At 42.0% G+C, this 25523-nt stretch overlaps 1 protein-coding gene across 1 annotated transcript in view; it reads right to left on the bottom strand.

Annotated features, from left to right (window-relative positions):
- CCDC186 (coiled-coil domain containing 186) overlaps positions 1-25523 on the bottom strand; it is a 143128-nt gene that overhangs the window by 7073 nt on the left and 110532 nt on the right. The window contains exon 15 of the mRNA XM_077454981.1: positions 2139-2358. Coding sequence (XP_077311107.1) covers positions 2139-2358 — 220 coding nt within the window. The remainder of the gene's footprint in view (positions 1-2138; positions 2359-25523) is intronic.

Below are 25523 nucleotides of genomic sequence, written 5' to 3'. Positions count from 1 at the left end.
GGGCAGTGCTTCCTGTGATGGGGCAAGGCAGTGCACAGAGTCTGAGTAGGAGGTAGGGCAGTGGGCAGAGTTTTCAGGAAGGTGGCAGGACAGTGGGAGGAATTTTTAAAAAGCAGGCAGGATAGCAGACAGAGTTTGCAGAACTACAGGGTCAGAATAGATGGAGGTAATGCAATACATGACTAATCCCAGTGCAAGTTCTACTCAATATGCAGGTTTGAATTTATCATTCCTGCCCTCCTGTGCGAACTTTCCTTCTGCCACTTTCCTCCTACTCTAGTCACCCGGGCGGCCTTTGTATTCCACCAATAATATCCAAAATAAACGATATTAGGGAAAATGATCATCCTAGTCTGCTAACAGATCAGTTCCAGGGGTACAGATCTAGACAAAAAAAATTCTGGGTGTAGGGCTGTGCGCCGCCATGGACAAGGTCTGCTAAACAGAAATCCATCCCTGACTATACAGTATGTATTTCAGTTGAGGTTTTTAGATATTTGCCTGAAACTGGGAGATGATGAAGATTATTTTGTGCAATAAGAGCTGATGTGACTTGGCTGACTAGTACTACTATTTAGTCAAAAGGTTTGTAGACAAACTTCATGTGATCGCCATAATTGGCGTTCATGGTGATCACATGATCAGGAACCACAATGACCTACAACTGTCAATGAAAGCGCAAGTCTCTGAATTAGCAGCGTGCACACGTGCACAATACCAGTTCTTAGATGAAATATAGATTAGCATTCTCTCAGCATGAGCACAGAACTATGTCCAGGAATATTAATCTACAGACCGTGGGTGCAAAAGGATTATTAAAAAAGGTGCAAGCTCCCACACTCTAGTGTTTTTACACACAAAAGATGGGACAATTTCACTTTAAAGAATACGTAAACCCAACATTTCATATTCTAGATATGTGGCTGCTGTACCATGTACTTGTATGAAAAAGTCTCTAGTTCTCTTTGCATTTCTTCCTTTGTGTGAAATCCCTGGAGTTCCTGCCAGTCCTTCTGCTTTCCTATTAAGGCCGGGTTCACACCTATGCAAATTGGGTGCCGCATCCAACTTGCATAGCAGGAGAATATGACCGGCTTTCTATGGAGCCGGTTCACATGTCTCTGGGGCGGCTGCGTAGCTCACTGCACAGAAACGCTGCGCGTCTTTGCCTCCGTGAATTCAGGCAAAGATTCTACCCTGATTCATACCCGAAATGGAGAACAGGGACGGACAGCGTTGCCGTGCCATTCGCCCATGGTTTAGGTGTGAACCGAGCCTAAAAGCTGACCACATTAAGCTGGAGAACACATTGTGGTTAGGTCTTCAGCTATGCTAGGAACTCAGCTAGCTCTCCTCCAATAATCAGACTTGTCCTGACAACCCCCCCCCACAGCCTTTCAATGGGAAGCTCAGTGTGCTGCTGTTTATCCTCCCCTAGCCCTTATGCAGTTGAGAATAGAGGGAATGTAATCAATGTAATAAAAGGTATTTATATACAGTATATATTTTTAGATCTATACACAAATGTATTTTAAACTGAATGGGTTGTTTAACAAGTTGATCATTTACAATCACTTTAAGGCCGATATCTGTGTCAGACACTCCAAACTGAGATGAAGTCAACAGTCACCCCACGTTGTCCTTTAAACTGTTTGCCTCACATCACCTGCAAGCTCCTAAGATTGCATATCATCATGATCCAAGCATTGCAGTTATGCAGAACATTAACAGTCAATCTTTGAGTCTCAAGATGAAGTGTTAGGCTCAGAAAAAGTAGAAGTTAACAAAGGGTTAAATATAAAATGTCCTAAAGGCCTGTGCCAATGGTCTTTTGTTCACTTTAATCTATGGCAATGCAAAATCCATATGAAACAGGTCAAATGAGAGTTTAAGAGGGGAGGTGGTCAACTGCAGGTAAAATACACCTGTCAAAGAATTCTGATGATCTCAAAAGCATTTCAACTGATGTGACTGACACAGGACCTATGCGTCCATGGACGCACTTTAAAAATACAATATTCGGATTCCTGCATAATAGTGATTGGATGTTGATAAAGTGTGGAGGCAGCCATATTGCTAAGCTCACTAAGAAGAAGTTGTATCTGGGTGACACCAGTTGGGAAGAGTTTAGCTCTCACCTTGAGTGTGATGTTCTTCAGCAGTGTGTCCTCCAGCACGGCCTGCAGCTTCCGGTTAATCTCCAGGGACAGATCCATTGTAAGTCCACTGTCCGCTGGATGGGAGGTGTACAGAGAAGCCATGATACCGCCACGTCGACTCAAATTCGCTTTGTTAAAGTCCGATGCTTCTGATGACAAGGTCCCAGCTTCTTCCCGCAACACGTAACTCTGGATGATTCTGCAATGGCAACAACAGTCATCAGGGAGGCCAGGACTCATTAAATATCAAAATCCCAATATAAAACACAGTGTAGACTGGGAAAAGCTGATTTCTGGTTGATTGGTCTGGGTTACTTTATATCAATGCTCTGTGGACGATACCCTAGAGATCTAACATTACTGCCTAAAAGCTGCCTACCCGCATTTCACATCCAGTTTTGCAATGCAGTTATGGAGTCTGCTAAACCCAATCCCACCTTACAAGTGCCCTGAGAACTGTGGCATAGATTTAGCAGCCAAGGAAATGGCACCCATTGGCCATTGTGGTCACTATTTCTAGAAATAATGTTAGGCAGTGAATTGTATGTACATAGCTGAGACATTATTTATATATAAAAAAAAAAAAAGAGCAGGAGAAGGCAAGAAGAAGATATACACTATATTACTAAAAGTATTGAGATGCCTCCCTTTACACGCACATGAACTTTAATGGCATTCCAGTCTTAGTCTGTGGGGTTCAATATTGGGTTGGCCCACCCTTTGCAGCTATAACAGCTTCAAACTCTTCTGGGAAGGCTGTCCACAAGGTTTAGGAGTGTGTCCATGGGAGTGTTTGACCATTCTTCCAGAAGCCCATTTGTGAGGTCAGGCACTGATGTTGGATAAGGAGGCCTTGCTCACAGTCTCCATCCACTCTAATTCATCCCAAAGGTGTTGGGGCACTTGAGCATGTGACACCATGTGAGTGTTTTGGCACTTTGGACAACTTTATCATTTAAAGTGGTAATGCACTATTTTTATTTTTCCTTCTTTGGGGGTTATATGCATCTTGTTTGGATGTGAAAGCGTGGGATTCTCATCAGCGAGGATTATTTGAGGATGCCCTAATAATCTTACGTTCAGCAAGGTGCTTAGAGTGATCGATGCTCATATAGCACATGCACAAGGGACCTGACACTGGGTTTTAAGGGATAAACGCACATATAAAACACACTTTTGTGAGTATTATTATTGTGAGTTGGTGAATCAAGTTTTGTTACAATATCACACTATGTGAGTTTATTTCATTTTTTGGGAGATTCCAAAATATCATATTGAGGTGTGGAGGGAAGTCATCCACCTCAATATATTTTGGAAGCTCAAAAAAAAAAATTATATTTTATATATATATATATATTATACATTTTATATTTATTATATCCATGGCTCACAGCCTGAATGACATGGTTGCTGACTGCCAATCAGACACCCCATGTCTGGTAGATGTACAATGAAGAAAGTACAAAAGAGGTACTGGCTGTATGTGGCCACATTGATTTATAAACTACATAAAGATATGTGGACTTTAATACATAACATGCCTGTGTAGTTTAGGATAGAGTAGTAGATCAGTTTAGTATGGGTACTATGGGTTAACTAAATAGACACCCCAGCAGATTAGCTTGCTTTACAGCTGAAGTTCTCCGATTGAAACCTTTAATTTGATTGTCCGATGAGAGGAATCACTGCTGCATTGACTTAATAAGCTCTGCATACATCAAGCTCTTCTTTTTAGCACAAATTAAAATTGATCTTAGTAAATACATGAAGAATGAAGACCAGATCACCACCTGCTGGCTGGAAACAAAACTACACAATTTTAATATCCAATATTATATACAAAAAATATTTTTCTTAATCCCGACACGAAAAAAAAAAAAAACACAACATCAAAAACTGCCATACATTTTCTTTAAAATCTGTGTGATTTCCCTTCGCTTTCTCACCTGCAGGCACAAGAATTGAGAGGAAATCTCTCCATGGTGAGGAGAAAAAAAAAACCCAGATCTTCGTCAGTGGAACAAGCGTCACCCATTGGAAGATTTCCCCAGGTTCTAACCCAACCCCACACTCCCACTATGGCCCCATTTATTCCCTATTAAGTCTTTGCTGGGCGAGGAGGCAAAGGAAGAGGAGCTGTTATTTCATCACATGCCTTATTAAATTCAATAATTCATTTCTTAACAGTGCCTGCAGCTGCTGAGGTCAGGAATGAATTGATTGAAAGCTCATTTATTGTTTATTAATAATGGTAAAAAAAAGAGACCCAACATAGTGCTGCAGACTTCAGCGCTTACCATATTTAGAAAAGGGGTTTTTCATTTTAGACTTTTTTTTTCTCCCCTCATTTCCTTCTCCAAAATTGACCCCCTCCCTGCTTGCCGTTTTGGGATGTCGCTGTCCCTGTCCTTGTCCTATGCAGACACCTGCCTGCGTGAGCATATTGAATGGAAGCTAAGTGGCAATCCACCCCAACCTCTCTCATTCCCTGTGCTGTCCCCTTCTCATACATGCATGTAAGACCCCTTTCACACTAGGGAGTTTTTCAGGCGTTAAAAAAAGCGCCTGAAAGAAGCCTCATTTGCAATCCCAATGTGAAAGCTCGAGTGCTTTCACACCGAGACCCCTTTCACACTATGGCGTTTTTCAGGCGCTTTAGCGTTAAAATAAGCGTCTGTAAAGCGCCTGAAAGAAGCCGCAACTGCCGCTTTCACACTGTGGCTCTGCGCTGGCAGGGCGTCAAAAAAAGTCCTGCAAGCAGCTTCTTTGCAACGCTTTTGGAGCATTGAATACACCGCTCCTAAAGCGCCCCTTCTCATTGAAATCAATGGGAAACGCCTGCAAAGCGCCTGCAAAACGTTTTTGGCAGCGGCGCTTTGAACCCTTTATTTGGCCACTAGCAAGGGTTAAACATGCTGGTAAAGTGCTGCTAGTTTAAGCGGCGCTTTACGAGCGTTTTTTGGGCATTGGCAGTGTGAAATGGCTCTTAAAGCACTTGGGCTTTCACATTGGGATTGCAGATGAGGCTTCTTTCAAGCGCTTTACAGGCACTTTTTTTTTAATGCTAAAGCGCCTGGAAAACGCCCCAGTGTGAAAGGGGTCTTACATATACAGGGCACGTTCTCCCCTAGCTGGAAGTTCAGGGAATCTATTCTTTTTGCACAGAGCCAGCAAAAGTGATCAGGGAAAGCAGGCAAGCGTTTGGGTGCACTGGGGCATGGAAAGACACTGGAGCAGTTTTTAACTTAAAGCGGAGGTCCACCCTAAAGTGTACCTTCCGCTCATCGGAACCCTCCCCCCCTCCGGCGCCACAATTGGCACCTTTCAGGGGGGAGGGGGGTGCAGATACCTGTACAGTACAGGTATCTGCACCCACTTCCGGGATAGCTCTCTGCGGAAAGGGGCGTAGATTACGCCCCTTTCCGAAAGTCCCCCCGCTGCCTGCTGGGAAACATACAGATCCCAGAGGCAGTGGGTCCATCCTTATTGCGCAGCGCGACTCGCGCATGCACAGTAGGGAACAGGGAAATGAAGCCGAAAGGCTCCACTTCCTGATTCCCACACCCAAGATGGCGGCGGCAGCACCCGAGAGACGATCGAGAGATCGGCTTCAGGTGCCGACATCGCGGGCGCGCTGGACAGGTAAGTGTCACTATTTTAAAAGTCAGCAGCTGCAGTATTTGTAGCTGCTGGCTTTTTAAAAAAAAAAAAAAAAAAACGCGGAGTCCCGGCGGACTCCCGCTTTAATGCTAAAAGCCGGGTATGCACTAGTTTTTTTTCATGCAACCCAGCAGGTTGCACAAAAAATAAAAAAATTAAAAAACACAAGAGACCTAACAGCCCTGACAGAAACCATCCAAAAATCCCACCCACCACACACACTCCAAATCCCCCCACAATCCTCTCCCTCCTATCTCTGCCCCTCCCTCCCCCCCAAAAAATTCCCCCTTTGAAAAAATAAAAACCCTCCCCCTACCATATCACCTCTTTCAGCACAAACACCCTAAATCCCCCCTTCTAGCATGTATCCTGTTCGGCTATTCCCCTTCCCAATACAAATCCCCCTATTCCCATGCCCCCAAATTTCATCCTCCTAGAACAAATCTCACCCCCTGCTGTCCCCCAACTCCCCCCCCCACCTCGTATGATACTACAGATTCCAGGACAGCCGCCCCTCCTGCCCACCTCTTGTCCTGGCCCTGTTAGCGACAGCCATTCTGGGAGGAAAGAGCCGCATAATGTTGGACATCCTCCAATCAAGGATTGAGGCAGGGTCTTTCTGACTTGCTGCAGCTTCTAATGTGCATTGTGAGAAGCTCACAGTGTGCAGTGAAATTAGAGTAAGCCATTTCAGTACAAAAGAGAAGGAGAAAAGCTTGTACAAGTGTGCAAGACTGAAAGGAAGGTTTCAGAAACACCTATTCTTCACATTGAAGAAATGTATATTTGAAATTAATCCATAAAAATTACTTCAATTAAACTACTATGCACTGCATTAAATAATGCACTTATATATTGCAGCGAAAAAAAAAAAATCAGCATTTTCTGGCACAGAAGTGTGAATCCGCCTCACTTTGCAGGTGCTCATTGTACAGCCAAGATGTTCTTTTCCTGCCAAAATCTAAAAAGATTTCCACGGTCAGATTGTTACCAAATACAGACAAATGAGCCTACCCTGTTGTGTTACGCAACAACTTCCATGTTCATTGCCAGCAGACATGTCTGTTCCATGTATGATGATCTACAGGCGGTGTCACATCAATGCCCTCCTAGCGTGTCAGGAGGAGATTTGTTTTCCCATCATCAATCAAATCACCAGATACATTTTATGTAGAAATCAGCCAACAATACACAACACTTTGCAATTACACAGCACTGTCTGCCACAAACAGCTTACAATTTAAGTGGTATTAAACCTAAAATGTAATTCAGCCACCACATTAGATGTGGTGGCTGAATTTGTTTTCTTTTTTTAGGCTTTTATCCCTCAGTTTTCACCTGATGATCTGGCCAGTGACACCTCCTTGTTTTGTGTACTGGTGCGTAGTCATGTTGAAAGAGGAAGAGGCCATCCCCAAACTGTTCCCACAAAGTTGGGAGTATGAAATTGTCCATAATGTCTTGTAATGCTGATGTCCTAATGCCGCATACACATGACCAGACTTTTGGGCAAACTAGGTCCGGTGGTCTTCCCGTCGGACTTTCGGCGGAGTTCCGACGGACTTTCTGAATGGACTTGGCCACACACGAACGAACTAAGTCTGTTTGAAAGTCCATTCCGTGGTGACGTAAACGGGACTTTCAATAGCCAGTAGCCAATAGCTGCCATTGCGTCATATTTGGTCCATTGGACCAGAACACAGACGAACGGTTTCCCTGATTTGATTCTGTCGGAATTGAGTCAGTCGGATAGATTTGAAACATGTTCTATTTCTAGGTCCGCCGGATTTTATTCCCAAAAAACAAATGGATTAGCCCACACACGATCGGATTGTCTAACGGACTAATCCCATCAGACCTAGTTTGCCGGAAAGTCCGGTCATATGTATGCAGCATAAGAGTTCCCTTCAGGGGCCAAGCCCAAACCATAATTCCCCTTCCACCAAATGATTTGGACCAGTGCACAAAGCAAGATCTATATAGACATGAATTAGAAAGTTTGGGGTGGAGGAACTTGACTGGACTGCACAGAGTCCTGACCTCAACCAAATAGAATACCTTTGGGATAAATTTGAGCAGAGACCGCGAGCCAGGCTTTCTTGTCCAACATCAGTGCCTGACCTCACAAATACTCTTCTGGAAGAATGATCAAACATTCCCATAGACACACTCCTAAACCTTGTGGACAGCCTTCCCAGAAGAGTTGAAGCTATTATAGCTGCAAAGGGTGGGCCACCTCAATATTGAACCCTACAGACTAAGACCCCATTAATGTTCATGTGTGTGTAAAGGCAAATGTCCCAATACTTTCAACAATAGTGTGTGTGTGTGTGTGTGTGTGAGAGTGTGAGAGTGTGAGAGTGTGAGTGAGGTATAATCTCTCTCTCCATCTCAACAAACTTACAAAATGCCTAGCTAAAGTAATATATAAGCTCAGTTTTTGTTGATAAAATAAATTCTTTCTAAGCCGCTTATAAAAGAGGCTGAAATTGTATTCAGCCAATGAGACGTTCGGATTCTACAGCATTATGAATGAGCGGAGTGATTTGGGCTAAATTAATTTGGTATACGGCTTGCTTAGGAGAAAATTGCTAGAAGAAAAAAAAAAAAGAAAAAAAAGATAATCAGTCTTTAATAAAACATTGTATACCCAAAGGGTACCCTTAACACAATACGTGAAAGGCATGTAGTGGTAACAGAAAGGGTTGCCGCTCCATGGTAAAACATGGGGATCATGGCGGCATGATCTCATAAAGACAAGTCACATGGTCATTTAGCCATAAACACCAGATTCCTGCAGCAATAAGTTTCCTGTGGCTGGAATGACAGGTACATGTGGCTAAATGCGAACAGCAGCTGCTCATCTGTTGCGGCATGCCAAGCGATTACCTGTGGTTAGGGACATTAGTTAACCCGCAGGTAACCCTATGGCGTGCAGCTACATGTGAACAACCCCGCTATTCAGATGCATCTCTCATTCCAGCTGCAACAATTCTCTGGTTCTTGCCACTGGAGTCAGTTGTATGCGGCTAAAAACGGCCATGTGAAGGAGGCCTAAAGCCGAATTCCAGGTAGGCAGTTTCTGATTTTATTTTTTGCATACATACAGCTGAACTAAAGCAACTGTGAAAAAAAACAAAAAAAAAAAAAAAAAGATCTATACCTGGAATTTGGGTTAAAATATAGTTCTTTGGTCTTCAAAACAGTGGTGACTTGACAATATGTGGGGGGGATGCAATTATGACGATGCATGGCCAATAAACAGGCAATGTAATAATATATGGGCAACAGATAGGCAATCCTAACAACACGTGGGCCAATTGTCACAAATATTGAACCTCATGTTCCTAGTTGGCAATGGGCCAATTTTAGTTACTGGAAAAGGCCTAGGATAGATGAAAGGCGCTTCCATAATGCTCAGGAGCCATTTAAAGCCCATTGTACCCTTAAAATCTATAATGCTGAAGGTAAAACAAATCTTAAGCACTTGACCTCCAGGAGATTTGCCCCACTCATGACCAGACCATTTTTTGCAATACAGCACTGCGTTATTTTAATTGGCAATTGTGTGGTCTTACCCAAATAAAATTGGTAATTTTCTCACAAAAATAGAGTTTACTTTTGGTGGCGTTTGATCACTATTGCATTTTTTTTTTTTTTGCACTAACAAAAAAAACTGGTAATTTTGAAAAAAATATATTTTTTTTACTTTCTGCTATAAATCATATCCAATAAAAAAAAAAAAAAAAAAAAAAAAAAACTTTCTTCATAAGTTTAGTCCAATATGTATTCTGCTACATGTTTTTAGTATAAAAAAAATCCCAATAAGAGTATATTGGTGGTATTTGATCACCTCTGTGTTTTTTTTTTTGGGTTGTATTCTGTTACATATTTCTGATTAAAGAAAAAAAGTCAGAGTAAGCGTATAATGATTGGTTTACGTGAACATTATAGCCTCTACAAACTATGGCATATGTTTATTGTTTTTTAATTACTAATGGCAGCAATCAGTGATTTACAGCAGAACAGCGATATTGCAAATCAGACACTTTGCGGGAACCAGTGACAATATAGTGTGATCAGTGCTAAAAATATGCACTTCCACTGTACTAACGACACAGGGTGATCAAAGGGTTAATTGTGTCTCTAGCCAGTGTTTGTGTTTACTATGTGTGCTGCTTTTACTGTGGGAAGAGATGGATTCAAGTTCCTGCTTTGCAGGAACACGGAATACATTCCTTTGCCCTTCTGTTACCTGTTCTGTGTTGTTTACTCAAAAATCGTCAGGTGCCAGAGGATATCGAGTGCACAGCAGAAGCGGCCCTCCGATAGTGTGAGTGCGCCCCCAGCAGATGGCAGTGCAGGATCACACACACAGACATATATATATATATATACATATACACACACACACACACACACACACGTGATACTGTGTGGAGTTGCCCTCCTGTAGCAGTATAGTGCGGTCAGCAAGCGGTTAAAGTAGAACTATAGGCAAAATATATATTTTTTTCATTTTGATAGAGTAAGGGAGAGTCATAAACCCTGTACGGTTTATTTTTGTCATCTGTGTCCCGTTGCGGATATTTCCTTTCCCTTCCTGAACCATAGCCAAACAGGAAGTGAAAGGAAGTCTCTGCAAATTAAGGGAATCTCTTGGAGACCCCCAGGTTACCAGAACTAGTGTGTCCCCATTGGAAGATTTCCCCTCTATTACTTTTCTATGGACAACCCAAAATTTGGGATTTTATTTAACTTTCAATGACAATGATAAACAGGACAAATAAAAAGGGTGACAGGCGGTCTAATCACTCTCCACTCTGTACAAAACTAAAACAAAAGTTTTTCCTTTAGTTATACTTTAACCACTTACAGACCGGACCATTTTGCTGGTCAAAGACCAGACCACTTTTTGCGATTTGGCACTGCATCGTTTTAACTGAAAATTGCACGGTCGTGCGACGTGGCTCCCAAACAAAATTGATGTCCTTTTTTTCCCACAAATAGAGCTTTCTTTTGGTGGTATTTGATCACCCCTGCGGTTTTTATTTTTTGCGCTATAAACAAAAATAGGGCGACAATTTTGAAAAAAAAAACACATTATTTTTTTACTTTTTGTTATAATAAATATACCCCAAAAATATATAAAAAAACATTTTTTTCCCTCAGTTTAGGCCGATACGTATTCTTCTACATATGTTTGGTAAAAAACTAAAATCGCAATAAGCGATTGATTGGTTTGAGCAAAAGTTATAGCGTTTACAAAATAGGGATAGTTTATGGCATTTTTATTAATAATTTTTTATTATTTTTTTTTTTTTTTTTACTAGTAATGGCTGTGATCAGTGATTTTTATTGTGACTGCGACATTATGGCGGACACATCGGACATTTTTGGGACCATTGTCATTTATACAGCAAATCACTGTTATATAAATGCAGCGATTACTGTGTAAATGACACTGGCAGTGAAGGGGTTAACCAGTGGGTGGCAGGCAGTGTAGGGGTTAAGTGTTCCTAGGGGTGTGTTACTAACTGTGGGGGGTTGGGCTTTCATTTAGTGAACACTGATCTCTGCTCCAATCACATGGAGCAGAGATCAGCGTCACTAGTTGCTAGGCAGAATGGAGAAATGCTGTTTACAACGGCATTTCTCCATTCAGCAGTACCGTGAGATGATCGCGGGACCCGCGACTGGACTCACGGGGGTCCCGACCGGCACGCGAGCGCGCCGCGCTCATGATGGCAGGGTGGCATTGAAGATTGGACGTACCTGTATGCCAATATGCCTGCCTGTGCCATTCTGCCGACGTACATCGGCGTGCGCTGGTCGGGAACCGGTTAAAGTTGATATCTTATTTAGACATCTGTTCACAAATTGTTATAGGTAACAACATTTCTAACTAGTTCTCACAGCACCCCCTATCACCACTTTACCTTCTTTTTCAAGGGACCACAAGTTATTGGACAATTGAATCAAAAGCGGTTTCATGGCCAGGAATGGGCTACTCCTTTGTTATTTTCAATTAACCTCCCTGGCGGTATGATTATTTCAGATTTTTGATGCTGAAAGTGGTATAATTATTTTGCATGGAAATTTGGCGTTTTATATTGTAGGCCTGTAATTCTTAGGAATAACTCACTTACATCTGTCCAAACAAGAGTCTAGTAGACTTCCCAGGTATGATAAAATTTGAAAAAGGAAATCATAAAATTATAATAAATATTTACAAATAATAACAAATAATATAATAAAAATTATTCAATAATGTAATCAAACCAAAAAACACAGAAATCTGCTCAGCTGCAGAATTTTCACTGTCATTACTTTCAGTATTTGATGACGGATCTCCCCACAAATCACTATCGCTCAATTCTGCGAGTGATTCTAATTTATTATCGCTGTTTTCTAGCTGGTCTAAAACCGCTTTTGATGTAAAAGGATGGTTTTGGTTGCTATAGACAATCTCCAGTTTCCAATCAGAAAGCACAGTATTTATAATATAAAACTGCATGAATGGCACGGGACAGACCACTAGGGACAAGGGGTATGTGAAATAAATTGATACAGTAATGCAATCTGTAAGATTAAAGTATACTGTATATGTATTGCTTTTTACTTTTTGAATTTGGTGCCGTTCTCTGTCCCCGTGCGTTGCAAAGCTCACAGGGAACGGAGCTCGGTTCCGTGATAGATTGAGCGGAGGACACACAGTGCAGGGAGGCATCGTAGGATCCTGGGGAAAAGGTAAGAAAGCTGTACCTGGATCCTGCGATGCAATCCCGAGTGTGGCTCAGGGTTACCACTTTTGGTGCTAAAAGTCCACCCCGAGCCACAGTCGGGAATACCGTCAGGGGGATCAAGTAGGTCTGGAGTTGATTCAAAGTGTGGTATTTGCATTTAGAATTTACCATTTCTGTGTCCACTATTTAAAGATCCATTCACCAATCAGTGCAAAGAGGAAATAACCCCCAGCCCACCCCATGACATCCAATGACATCATATCCCGCCCATAAACCTGTGTGTTTGCTTTCTATTTACATAAAACAGCCATCAGGCTGTCATAACCACTTTGGCCAGAGTGGACCAGTGTACTAGTATTCTGAACATACTAAAATGAATCCTAGTTGCACAGAGAACTAACCTACAATTGCAGCCTCATCAAACGTGTCTGATCCTTTCCTTAATTGTGTACTTCCACCTGGTCGTTTACTACCGTTGCTAGGTGACTATTAGGGGCTTGCCTTTCTACTCCAATCCGGTGACACACTATGCACATGTGCCCCAGGGGATGAATACGTCAATGAAGACAGCGGCAGTCTGCAATTAGACAGGGAGCAGACTGGGGCTAAGTGAAAAGAAGAAAAATAAAATTAAAAAAAAAGTGAAAACCGAGTGTGAAAGTGAGTCATGGCCACTGCACCATGAAGATATGGAAAGTGAAAAAAAAGCAGAAAATTTAAATAAAATATGAAAATAAAGGAAAAGAGAAAGAAAAAAAAAATAAGAAAAACGAAACGAAAAAATGTACAAGTAATAAGAAGCAAACAAAAATTGAAATAAATTTAGAAGTATTTATGACAGCCTGATGGTTGTTTTATGTAAATAGGAAGCAAACACACAGTTTTATGGGCGGGATATGATGTCATTGGATGTCAGGGGTCAGGCTGGCGGTTATTTCCTCTTTGCACTGATTGGTGAATGGTTCTTTAAATAGTGGACTGTTTGTATCACAATGTGTCACATGCCTGATGAAGGGGTCCTGCGTGGCTCTGAAACGACGCTTCTATTTATTTTTTTGATACTATGCAATTAAAGTTTTGAACCTAATTTTGGAGATCCTGGTGTGCTGGTGACACTTCCTTCCCATGATTGCAGTCAGTTCCAGCCATTGCTCATTTCCGCACCCAATATAAGATACAGCCGTTTATGAAGGAACGTGTGTGCTGGGAGTATTGCATTGGAGGAGCAGCAAAGAGGGACCCGAGAAGAGGAGAAGAGGAGAATCCAAGCTGCTCTGCAAAACCAACTGCACAGAGGAGGTAAGTAGAACATTTTTTTTTATTTTTTTTTATTACGGTAATAAAGAAGAGCCTTTACAATCACTAACTTAAATTCCCCAGCTCTAGAAGATGCACATTGTCTCAATATAAAAAAAAAAATTACAAAAAAAGTTCCATCTTTTATCAATAAAAAGCTGCCGTTGAAATACGCAAAGTGACTTTGCCTAGGATGAAATTGTTCCATCAATCTGCAGCATTTCTTCCCCAGTGATCAAACTGCAACAGTCAAACATTTTACCGAGCCCCAAGGCTGCCATGGGGGCTGATCTTCGTCAGACATTTGTGTACACTGGTGTTTGTCAACTACAGTCCTCAAGGTGCCCCAACACGTCATGTTTTCAGGATTTCCCTCAAATGAGAGATGTGGTAATTACTAAGGCAGTGAAACTGACCAAATCTCCTGTGCAAAATAATGGAAATCCTGAAAACATGACCTGCTGGGGTGCCTTGAGAAACACTGGTGTACAACGGCAAGAACTGCACAAGCATCGGAATTTACAAGGTTGCGTCATCTGTGGATCTGGCATCTCAGTCCAGGTCAGCAAGCGGTTAAAGTAGAACTATAGGCAATATATATATATTTTTTCATTTTGATAGAGTAAGGGAGGGCCATAAACCCTGTACAGTTTATTTTTGTCATCTGTGTCCCGTTGCGGATATTTCCCTTCCCTTCCTGAACCATAGCCAAACAGGAAGTGAAAGGAAGTCTCTGCAAATTAAGGGAATCTCTTGGAGACCCCCAGGTTACCAGAACTAGTGTGTCCCCATTGGAAGATTTCCCCTCTATTACTTTTCTATGGACAACCCAAAATTTGGGATTTTATTTAACTTTCAATGACAATGATAAACAGGACAAATAAAAAGGGTGACAGGCGGTCTAATCACTCTCCACTCTGTACAAAACTAAAACAAAAGTTTTTCCTTTAGTTATACTTTAACCACTTACAGACCGGACCATTTTGCTAGTCAAAGACCAGACCACTTTTTGCGATTTGGCACTGCATCGCTTTAACTGACAATTGCGCGGTCGTGCGACGTGGCTCCCAAACAAAATTGATGTCTTTTTTTTCCCACAAATAGAGCTTTCTTTTGGTGGTATTTGATCACCCCTGCGTTTTTTTATCTTTTGCGCTATAAACAAAAATAGGGCGACAATTTTGAAAAAAAACGCATTATTTTTTACTTTTTGTTATAATAAATATACCCCAAAAATATATAAAAAATAGTTTTTTCCCCTCAGTTTAGGCCGATACGTATTCTTCTACATACGTTTGGTAAAAAACTAAAATCGCAATAAGCGATTATTGATTGGTTTGTGTAAAAGTTATAGCTTTTACAAATAGGGATAGTTTATGGCATTTTTATAAATGTATTATTATTATTTTTTTACTAGTAATGGCGGCGACCAGCGATTTTTATTGTGACTGCGACATTATGGCGGACACATTGGACATTTTTGGTACTATTGTCATTTATACAGCAATCGCTGCTATATAAATGCAGCGATTCCTGAGTAAATGACACTGGCAGTGAAGGGGTTAACCAGTGGGTGGCAGGCAGTGTAGGGGTTAAGTGTTCCTAGGGGTGTGTTACTAACTGTGGGGGGTTGGGCTTTCATTTAGTGAACACTGATCTCTGCTCCAATCACATGGAGCAGAGATCAGCGTCACTAATTGCTAGGCAGAATGTAGAAATGCGGTTTACAACGGCATTTCTCCATTCAGCCGTCCTGTGAGACGATCGCGGGTATGCCCGCGGCGATCGAGTCCGCAGGACCTGCGACTGGACGCCGGTGCTCGCGATGGCAGGGTGGCATTGAAGATTGGACGTACCTGTATGCCAATATGCCTGCCTGTGCCATTCTGCCGACGTACATCGGCGTGCGCTGGTCGGGAACCGGTTAAAGTTGATATCTTATTTAGACATCTGTTCACAAATTGTTATAGGTAACAACATTTCTAACTAGTTCTCACAGCACCCCCTATCACCACTTTACATTCTTTTTCAAGGGACCACAAGTTATTGGACAATTGAATCAAAAGCGGTTTCATGGCCAGGAATGGGCTACTCCTTTGTTATTTTCAATTAACCTCCCTGGCGGTATGATTATTTCAGATTTTTGATGCTGAAAGTGGTATAATTATTTTGCATGGAAATTTGGCGTTTTATATTGTAGGCCTGTAATTCTTAGGAATAACTCACTTACATCTGTCCAAACAAGAGTCTAGTAGACATCCCAGGTATGATAAAGTTTGAAAAACGAAATCATAAAATTATAATATCTACAAATAATTATAACAAATAATATAATAAAAATTATTCAATAATGTAATCAAACCAAAAAACACAGAAATCTGCTCAGCTGCAGAATTTTCACTGTCATTACTTTAAGTGTTTGATGAAGGATCTCCCCACAAATCACTATCGCTCAATTCTGCGAGTGATTCCAATTTATTATCGCTGTTTTCTAGCTGGTCTAAACCCGCTTTTGATGTAAAAGGATGGTTTTAGTTGCTATAGACAATCTCCAGTTTCCAATCAGAAAGCACAGTATTTATAATATAAAACTGCATGCAGGGCACGGGACAGACCACTAGGGACAATGGGGATGTGAAATAAATTGATACAGTAATGCAATCTGTAAGATTAAAGTATACTGTATATGTATTGATTTTACTTTTTGAATTTGGTGCCGTTCTCCGTCCCCATGCGTTGCAAAGCTCACAGGGAACGGAGCTCGGTTCCGTGATAGATTGAGCGGAGGACACACAGTGCGGGGAGACATCGTAGGATCCTGGGGAAAAGGTAAGAAAGCTGTACCTGAATCCTGCGATGCAATCCCGAGTGTGGCTCAGGGTTACCACTTTTGGTGCTGAAAGTCCACCCCGAGCCACAGTCGGGAATACCGTCAGGGGGATCAAGTAGGTAGAAGGTCTGGAGTTGATTCAAAGTGTGGTATTTGCATTTAGAATTTACCATTTCTGTGAACCTACATCATGCGTTCAAGGGAGCTATCAAAGCAAGTGAGCCCAAAAAAGGCCTGGACGTTTACGGAAGACAGCAGTGGTGGATGATCACAGGATCCTCTCTATGGTAAAGAAAAACCGATTCACAACATCCAGACAAGTGAAGAACATTCTCCAGGAGGTGGGCATGTCATTGTCAAAGTCTACAATCAAGAGAAGACTTTACGAGGGCAAATACAGAGGGTTCACACAAGGTGCAAACCATTAATAAGCCTGAAGAATAGAAAAGCCAGATCAGACTTTGCCAAAAATCATCTAAAAAAGCCAGACCTGTACCGGAAAAGCATTCTTTGGATGGATGAAACGAAGATTAATGTGTACCAGAAAAATTTGAAAAAAAGAGTGTGGAGAAGGCTTGGAACAGCTCATGATCCAAAGCACACGTCATCTGTAAAACTTGGTGAAGGCAGTGTGATGGGTCATTCCCAGAGGGCACTTGACACCACGTGCCTTCTGCTTTCTCTGCCCTCAGCCAGACAAGATAGTACATTTCAAATCAGGAGGTACTGGGCTCCTCAGGATATGCCACACTAAGAAAATATTCTCAACCTACACCTCACCCCGTGGGTGCCTAATTCAGTTTCCTTCCTGCGAAGGAAGATCCCTTAGGCTTAGGGCCTCCATTAAACCAGCATAAAAGCCAAAATGATGGCAGAGCACCCCTACTGGAGACTGATGAGAACAGATTTTAGTCAATAGGCTGAGAAGTGACATCACAACACCCATACTCAGTACTCCTGTCAGGAGCCCACAGTCCTGATGCAAGAAATGGGTTGGCTCTTGGATGGGAGGTATGTATTTGCATGTAGATCACCCGAGTCTAGGTGAACACACACACACGTTACATGTGATGCTGAGTCTGCAAAGAGCTGAAATCCAATGAAAAAAAAAGAGCTAGGCCAGAGCAATTTTGAATCCTTTGCACATATATTCTCAGTTGGTTTGAGGTCTAGGATATTTTAAGACATTCGGGTTCCTGCTTTTATACCTCTGCAGCGTAGCGCTGATTGTGTGTTTAAAAGCCCTAGTCCGTCTAGGAAGTAAATGCCCCTCCCTTCCCCTCTCAGGTCTCTTGTCAACTGAAACAGGTATTCTTCTAGCATTGCTCCATCCATCTTTCACCCAAACCTGATTTTTACAATCCCTGTTGATAAAATGTGACATCTACACAACACAAAAGCTACTACCATCATGCTTCACAGTAGGGCTGGAGTTTGATTAGCCCACAGGTATGTGAGTGAGGTGGATTTGGAAATCCCCCTTGCTGAATCATTGTATTCTGGACAGTGGGACCCGTTGCTGCCAGAATACAGTGATCGGCGGCTACACCTGCTGATCAAGAAGCATTTTCCAACATTGTGTCGAACAGGGAAGGCCACACATGGATCTAAATTTGGCCGGTCCATGCTTAACTGGCTGAATTTTGATCCATATATGGCCAGTTTAAGACTATGTCCACAAGGTGACAATGCTGAGGTGTTATTTCACTTCAGCACAAATGATGTTGTCATCCTGTTAGGGGAAGCTAGAATATAAAATCACCATTCACACGGGTGATCTGTAACACCGAGAATCCCAGTTGAAGAAATCTGCTTGATGGCTGTGGCTATCTGCACACAGCTGTCAATCCTAACAGCCGGAATCAGTAGATTCATGCCTCTGGGATTTACAGAGTGGCAAAATGACCATAAGAATATTTTCAGGATCAACTCATATTAAATCTAAGGTACACTTTAAAGGGGTTGCAAAGGCAGAAGTTTTTTTTATCTTAAAGCATTCTATGCATCAAGTTAAAAAAACTTCTGTGTGTAGCAGTCTCCCCAGCACCCCCTAATTACCTACCTGAGCCCCTTCTCTCTCCAGCGATGTTCATGATACCCTTAGCTATCCAGTACACTCCGCCTGAAATCTCCAAAACTGTGTCCAAAAGTTTAATCACATAGTATCAAAAAAACAAATCGAAGCGTTGTTTCGGAGCCATGCAGGACGCCTTTTTCAGGCATGTGACACATTGTGATACAAACAGTCCACTATTTAAAGAACCATTCACCAATCAGTGCAAAAAGGAAATAACCCCCCGCCCACCCCATGACATCATATCCCGCCCATAAACCTGTGTGTTTGCTTTCTATTTACATAAAACAGCCATCAGGCTGTCATAACCACTTTGGCCAGAGTGGACCAGTGTACTAGTATTCTGAACATACTAAAATGAATCCTAGTTGCACAGAGAACTAACCTACAATTGCAGCCTCATCAAACGTGTCTGATCCTTTCCTTAATTGTGTACTTCCACCTGGTCGTTTACTACCGTTGCTAGGTGACTATTAGGGGCTTGCCTTTCTACTCCAATCCTGTGACACACTATGCACATGTGCCCCAGGGGATGAATACGTCAATGCAGACAGCGGCGGTCTGCAATTAGACAGGGAGCAGACTGGGGCTAAGTGAAAAGAAGAAAAAATAAAATAAAAAAAAAGTGAAAACCGAGTGTGAAAGTGAGTCACGGCCACTGCACCATGAAGATATGGAAAGTGAAAAAAAAAAGCAGAAAATTTAAATAAAATATGAAAATAAAGGAAAAGAGAAAGAAAAAAAAATAAGAAAAACGAAACGAAAAAATTTACAAATAATAAGAAGGAAACAAAAATTTAAATAAATTTAGAAGTATTTATGACAGCCTGATGGCTGTTTTATGTAAATAGGAAGCAAACACACAGTTTTATGGACGGATATGATGTCATTGGATGTCAGGGGTCAGGCTGGCTGTTATTTCCTCTTTGCACTGATTGGTGAATGCTTCTTTAACCACTTGAGACCCGCGCTATAGCCGAATGGCGGCTACAGCGCGGATCTCCTTTGCCGGGACTACGAGACTCGCCTGATCACCGATCCGAGCAAGGGGTCAATCACGACCCCTTATCACGTGATCAGCTGTCAGCCAATGACAGCTGATCATGTGATATAACAGAGCCGGTAATCGGCTATTGTTCCTCCTCGCGCTGACAGCTCGAGTAGAAAAAAAAAGAGCCGATCACCGGCGGCTGTGATCGGGACATCAGTCCCGATCACAGCCAGCCCTGCCAGTGCCCACCTGCCCCCTGCTTTGCCACATCAATAAAAAATGTGTCCCCCCCCCCGTCAGTGCCACCCAGCAGTGCCCATAGTGCCACCCAGCAGTGCCCATAGTGCCACCCAGCAGTGCCCACAGTGCCACCCAGCAGTGCCCACAATCTGCCTCAACTAAGGTGCTGCACCCCAGTGCCACATATCTGTGCCCATCAGTGTCATCTACCAGTGCCCATCAGTGCCGCCCATCAGTGCACAGCAGTGGCACCTATCAGAGCCACCTATCAGTGCTACCTATCAGTGCCCATCAGTCCCATCTATCAGTGGTACCTATCAGTGCCCCTTAGTACCACCCATCCGTGCCACCCATCTGTGCTACCCATCCGTGCCATCTTATCTGTGCCCATCTTTGCCCATCAGTGCTGCCTTATCTGTGCCCATTGGTGCCGCCTTATCTGTGCCTATTTAGTGCCGCCTTAACTATGCCTATCAGTGCCCACCAATGCAGCCCATCAGTGCCGCCTCATCAGCACACTTCAATGAAGGAGAAAAATGACCTGTTTGCAAAATTTTATAACAAACTATTAAACATGATTTTTTTTTTTTGCATCTTTTTTTGTTTGTTTAGCAAAAAATAAAACTTCCAGTTGTAATTAAAAACCACCAAAAGAAAGCTCTATTTGTGGTTAAATAGTGGACTGTTTGTGTCACAATGTGTCACATGCCTGATGAAGGGGTCCTGCGTGGCTCTGAAACGACGCTTCTATTTATTTTTTGATACTATGCAATTCAAGTTTTGAACCCAATTTTGGAGATCCTGGTGTGCTGGTGACACTTCCTTCCCATGATTGCAGTCAGTTCCAGCCATTGCTCATTTCCGTACCCAATCTAAGATACAGCCGTTTATGAAGGAACGTGTGTGCTGGGAATATTGCATTGGAGGAGTAGCAAAGAGGGACCCGAGAAGAGGAGAATCCAAGCTGCTCTGCAAAACCAACTGCACAGAGGAGGTAAGTAGAACATTTTTTTTTTTTTTTTTTTTTAATTACGGTAATAAAGAAGAGCCTTTACAATCACTGACTTAAATTCCCCAGCTCTAGAAGATACACATTGTCTCAATATATATAAAAAAAAAATTACAAAAAAAGTTCCATCTTTTATCAATAAAAAGCTGCCGTTGAAATACGCAAAGTGACTTTGCCTAGGCTGAAATTGTGCCATCAATCTGCAGCATTTCTTCAGTCTTCCCCAGTGATCAAACTGCAACAGTCAAACATTTTACCGAGCCCCAAGGCTGCCATGGGGGCTGATCTTCGTCAGACATTTGTGTACACTGGTGTTTGTCAACTACAGTCCTCAAGGTGCCCCAACACGTCATGTTTTCAGGATTTCCCTCAAATGAGAGATGTGGTAATTACTAAGGCAGTGAAACTGACCAAATCTGCTGTGCAAAATAATGGAAATCCTGAAAACATGACCTGCTGGGGTGCCTTGAGAAACACTGGTGTACAACGGCAAGAACTGCACAGGCATCGGAATTTACAAGGTTGCGTCATCTGTGGATCTGGCATCTCAGTCCAGGACATACAACCCCAATTCCAAAAAAATTGTTGGAACGCTGTGTAAAATCTACATAAGAAGAGAATGCATTGATGTGCAAAATTCAAGTACTCATATTTAAAATTAAATCTATGACAATAGCACGGCTTCGTAGTAGAAGAGTCCGGGTGCTTAACTGGTCTGAATCCAGTCCAGACCTTTCAGTTAGAATCCTATATCAGGCAAAAATGGAGCAACATTCCTCCCCAAAACAACAACTGGTCTTCTCAGTTCCCAGATGATTACAGGCTGTTAAAAGGGTAACTCCACTTTCGTGGGGGAAAAAAAAAAATAGCAAGTGAAAAAAAAAAAGAATATACATACAATTGGGACACTAGTCATATTGTAATTTAATGTTATTAAAAAAATACCTTTCCTTTTCAATCTGCAGTGCAGTCATTTTCTGTAAAATGCAGTATGGCAACCTGGAGGTGTTCTGTACAAAGAATGTATACAGAACGCCCACCAGAAATTTCATTTCCTGCTTATGTGATTGGCTGACCTATTTTTCCCAGAAAACTGCACAAAGATACAAGTCAGATTTTGGGCATCACCTGCAACATAAAGGTCATTTTTGGTGAGATACTCCCAATAGGAAATCACATCAAAAAAGGGATGCAGTCCCAGCAGCTTTCCTCATTAGAGCCCTGCAGGTGCAGCAGCTGATTGATAATTACGAAACCACTCCCATTAGATTCACTTTCCCACATGGACACAGACAAAGACACAGGGATTTCTTCAGAATAACAAAAGGTAAGAATCTGCAATAAAGTTTGTTAAAAATCCCTGGAATGTACATAGAACACCCAGAGGGGAATGTTTTTTTCTCAACAAAAATGGAGTTACTCTTTAACTGCTTCAGCCCCGGAAGATTTTACCCCCTTCCTGACCAGAGCACTTTTTACAGTTTGGCAGTGCATCACTAACTGACAATTGCACGTTCGTTCGACGCTGTACCTACACAAAATTGATCGGACAGATCGGAGACTTTTTATGGAGCCATTGACATTTATACAACGATCAGTGCTATAAAAATGCCCTGATTACTGTGTAAATGTCACTGGCAGGGAAGGTGTTAACACTAAGGGGCTATCAAGGTGTTAAATGTGTGTACCCTCAGGTGTGGGGGATGGGAGTGACTAGGAGAGCAGGCATATTGTTTTTCCTACTTAGTAGGAACAAACGATATGGCTCATCCTCTGACAGCATGGGGATTTGTGTTTACACACAAATCCCTGTGCTGGCGCTCGTGCATGCAATCGCACATGGCCAGCAATCGTTCCCGCTCGCACTCTGGTGGCCGAGAACAGGTAGGAGGTACCCATATGAGATTTCGCCCAGGAGAACCATTGTGCCGCAGTATATCTGCAAGACATGGTCAGGAATTGGTTAAAAGAAGAAGGGATGCTACACTGTGCTAAACATGGTCCCACCCCAACTTTTTTGAGACATGTTGCTGCCACCAATTTGAAAATGACCTGTTCCAATCGCTCAATTTGGCCAGGCGGTTTGCTCAAGTTCTGGTGGTTCCAATTTCTTCCATTTATAGATGATAAAGGCCATTGTGCTCATTGGGACCTTCAATACTGCAGAAATTTTTCTGGCTCTTAATCCAGATTTGGGCCTCAATACAATCCTGTCTTGGAGGTCTACAGACAACTCCTTGGACTTTTTGGCTTGGTTTGTGCTCTGGAATACACTACATTTACCACAGGTGGACTCCAATCAAGTTATAGATGCATCTCAAGATGATCAGTGGAAACAGGATGCACCTGAGCTCAATTTTGAGTGTCATGGCAAAGGCTGTGAATACTTATGTACATGGGATTTTTTCATTTTTTATAAAAATTTGCAAAGATTTCAAACAAACTTCTTTCACATTGTCATTATAGTGTATTGTTTGTAGAATTTTGAGGTCTCCCCTGCATTTTGAGCTGCAGGGGAGAGAAAGGAGCGCCAGCAATGGCTGGGCTGGGCTATGAGAGCCTATGGATGACGTTACGGCAACTGGAAATCCCAACCATTTTCAAATGCTCCGCTAGCCGGAGCTGCAGGATGTGACCAGACCACAGCAGATTAGAAACAGGTAAGTATACAGATCTTTTTTATACAGGTTAGGCAAGACAGGGGAGGGAACATTTAAGAACAATTAGACTTAGGGGTTTCTTCCATTTTTAAGAAATCCAATAGTGAGAGGAATACAGGCCTACCATTGCTGATCTCCTGAAAGGCCAGTTGTCTGGCTGTGTTGGCTTTAATATTTTGATTGACAGAGCTGGTACAAGCATGCAGCAAGTGAAGTCAGAACAGAAGTCAAGATAGCTGCAGTTCTGCATCTTATTGGACAAACAAGCCGCAAATTGATCCTTGATTCTTTATTTTGATGATCATTTTAGATTTTTTCTGGTCACAGACTAAAACATGATTAATATCCATTATCCATAGTGACTTGTTTAAACTCAACTCCAGGCAAATAAAAAAATATAAATCAATGCAATGTTGTAATCATTAATGCATCATTAAATATAGCTTTTAATACAAGCAGTGTAAGTACCTGAAAATGACCCAATATCAGCATCTTGTAGTCCCTGCACAGCAGAGCACAAACATGGAAAATGAGAAGCAGCACAGTCAGTCAATTGTACAGCAGTGCAAGGAGCATGCTGATAGGAGGAGAGAGCAGACTGACCGAGAGATTAGTTTATCAGTCTGCTGCTTCTCTTTTCACTGTCCAGTCCTAGGCTGGCGGAAGGACATAGCAGTGAAAAAATCAGGTCTGCTGCCAGGCCAGACAGTGCTATGCTGTGTGGCAGAGCTATGTCAATCTCAGGACTGGATGGACAGAAATACAAATCCTTTGGCAGGTAACACAGCTCCCATATATGAATGTAATATGTGCATTTAGCCATTTGCTTGGAGTTCAGCTTTAACTGAGCAGTCCATACAGTTCAGAGTTCACATGCAAGGGGTGGGAATCCAAACATGAAAAGGGCAAATCTGGTGAATGTGATTTCTGCATTTCGCTTATTAAATTACCCAGATGGTATTTTGGTCACACTTTACATGGCGATTAGGGTTCAGTCATCAGGAATATTAAAAAAGGGTCCTTATTTCAGGCTGTTACCCAAGGTCAGGTTCACACTGATGTGCTGTGGTTTGGCCACAGAGTGGTCATATGAATGGTTTCTGTGCATTTTACATGCAACTTTAGCCATGCATGTGGCATGTTTTGTTTTAGACCTGCATTTTGCATGTTTTGGATTTGGGGGCATGGTATACAGATCTCAGATACAAAAACTCATAGGATGAATAAATAGGCTTAGCTACCTCCTTTCTCACCAGACAGAAAAGGATGTTTGTAATCATAAAAGCCTTTCCAGAGACCATTAAGGATCACAGCTTGGTCAAAGAAAAACTAGGGTTATACTGCTGCCTACAGGAAAGACTCCTGTAGGTGTTAGTATAACCCTAGGTTGTTTATTAGTATGCTGGGTCCCTTAAACTCTTAAAAGGACAATAGAGACATTTTAACATAAGCCTATTTAATCGGACTATAACCAAGAAAAATTAGTTTAATCATTTTTTTCTTCCGTTTCTAATAGACAGGACCAAAATTAAAACCACATTCCTTATATGCTTGGTCATACATGTGGAAATCTGATAATTTTTCATTTTCATTCTCAAAAACCAAAAAAAAAGCAATTGAAATGCAAAACAATTTAGAGAAACTCCAATCCCAGCGCAGTGGAAGATCCGATCAATCTTTCGATCAGATAGCCTGTCCCAGTTCCTGGTTTTAATCACAGTATTCTTGTAATTTAGTAAATCAAATCAATTACAATTTATAAAACTGATCAGTTAAAATAAACCTATGTAAACACTAAGCCCTTGTACACACGGTCGGAGATTCTGACGGAATGTGTCCGATCGGACCATTTTGTCGG

Source organism: Lithobates pipiens, unplaced genomic scaffold (assembly GCF_037356315.1).
Source record: "Lithobates pipiens isolate NorthernLeopardFrog02 unplaced genomic scaffold, aLitPip1_a1.2 Scaffold_25, whole genome shotgun sequence".
NCBI classification, from domain to species: domain Eukaryota; kingdom Metazoa; phylum Chordata; class Amphibia; order Anura; family Ranidae; genus Lithobates; species Lithobates pipiens.
The sequence above is the reverse complement of the archived record's forward strand: the minus strand, read 5'-3'. Positions and strand labels throughout refer to the sequence as shown.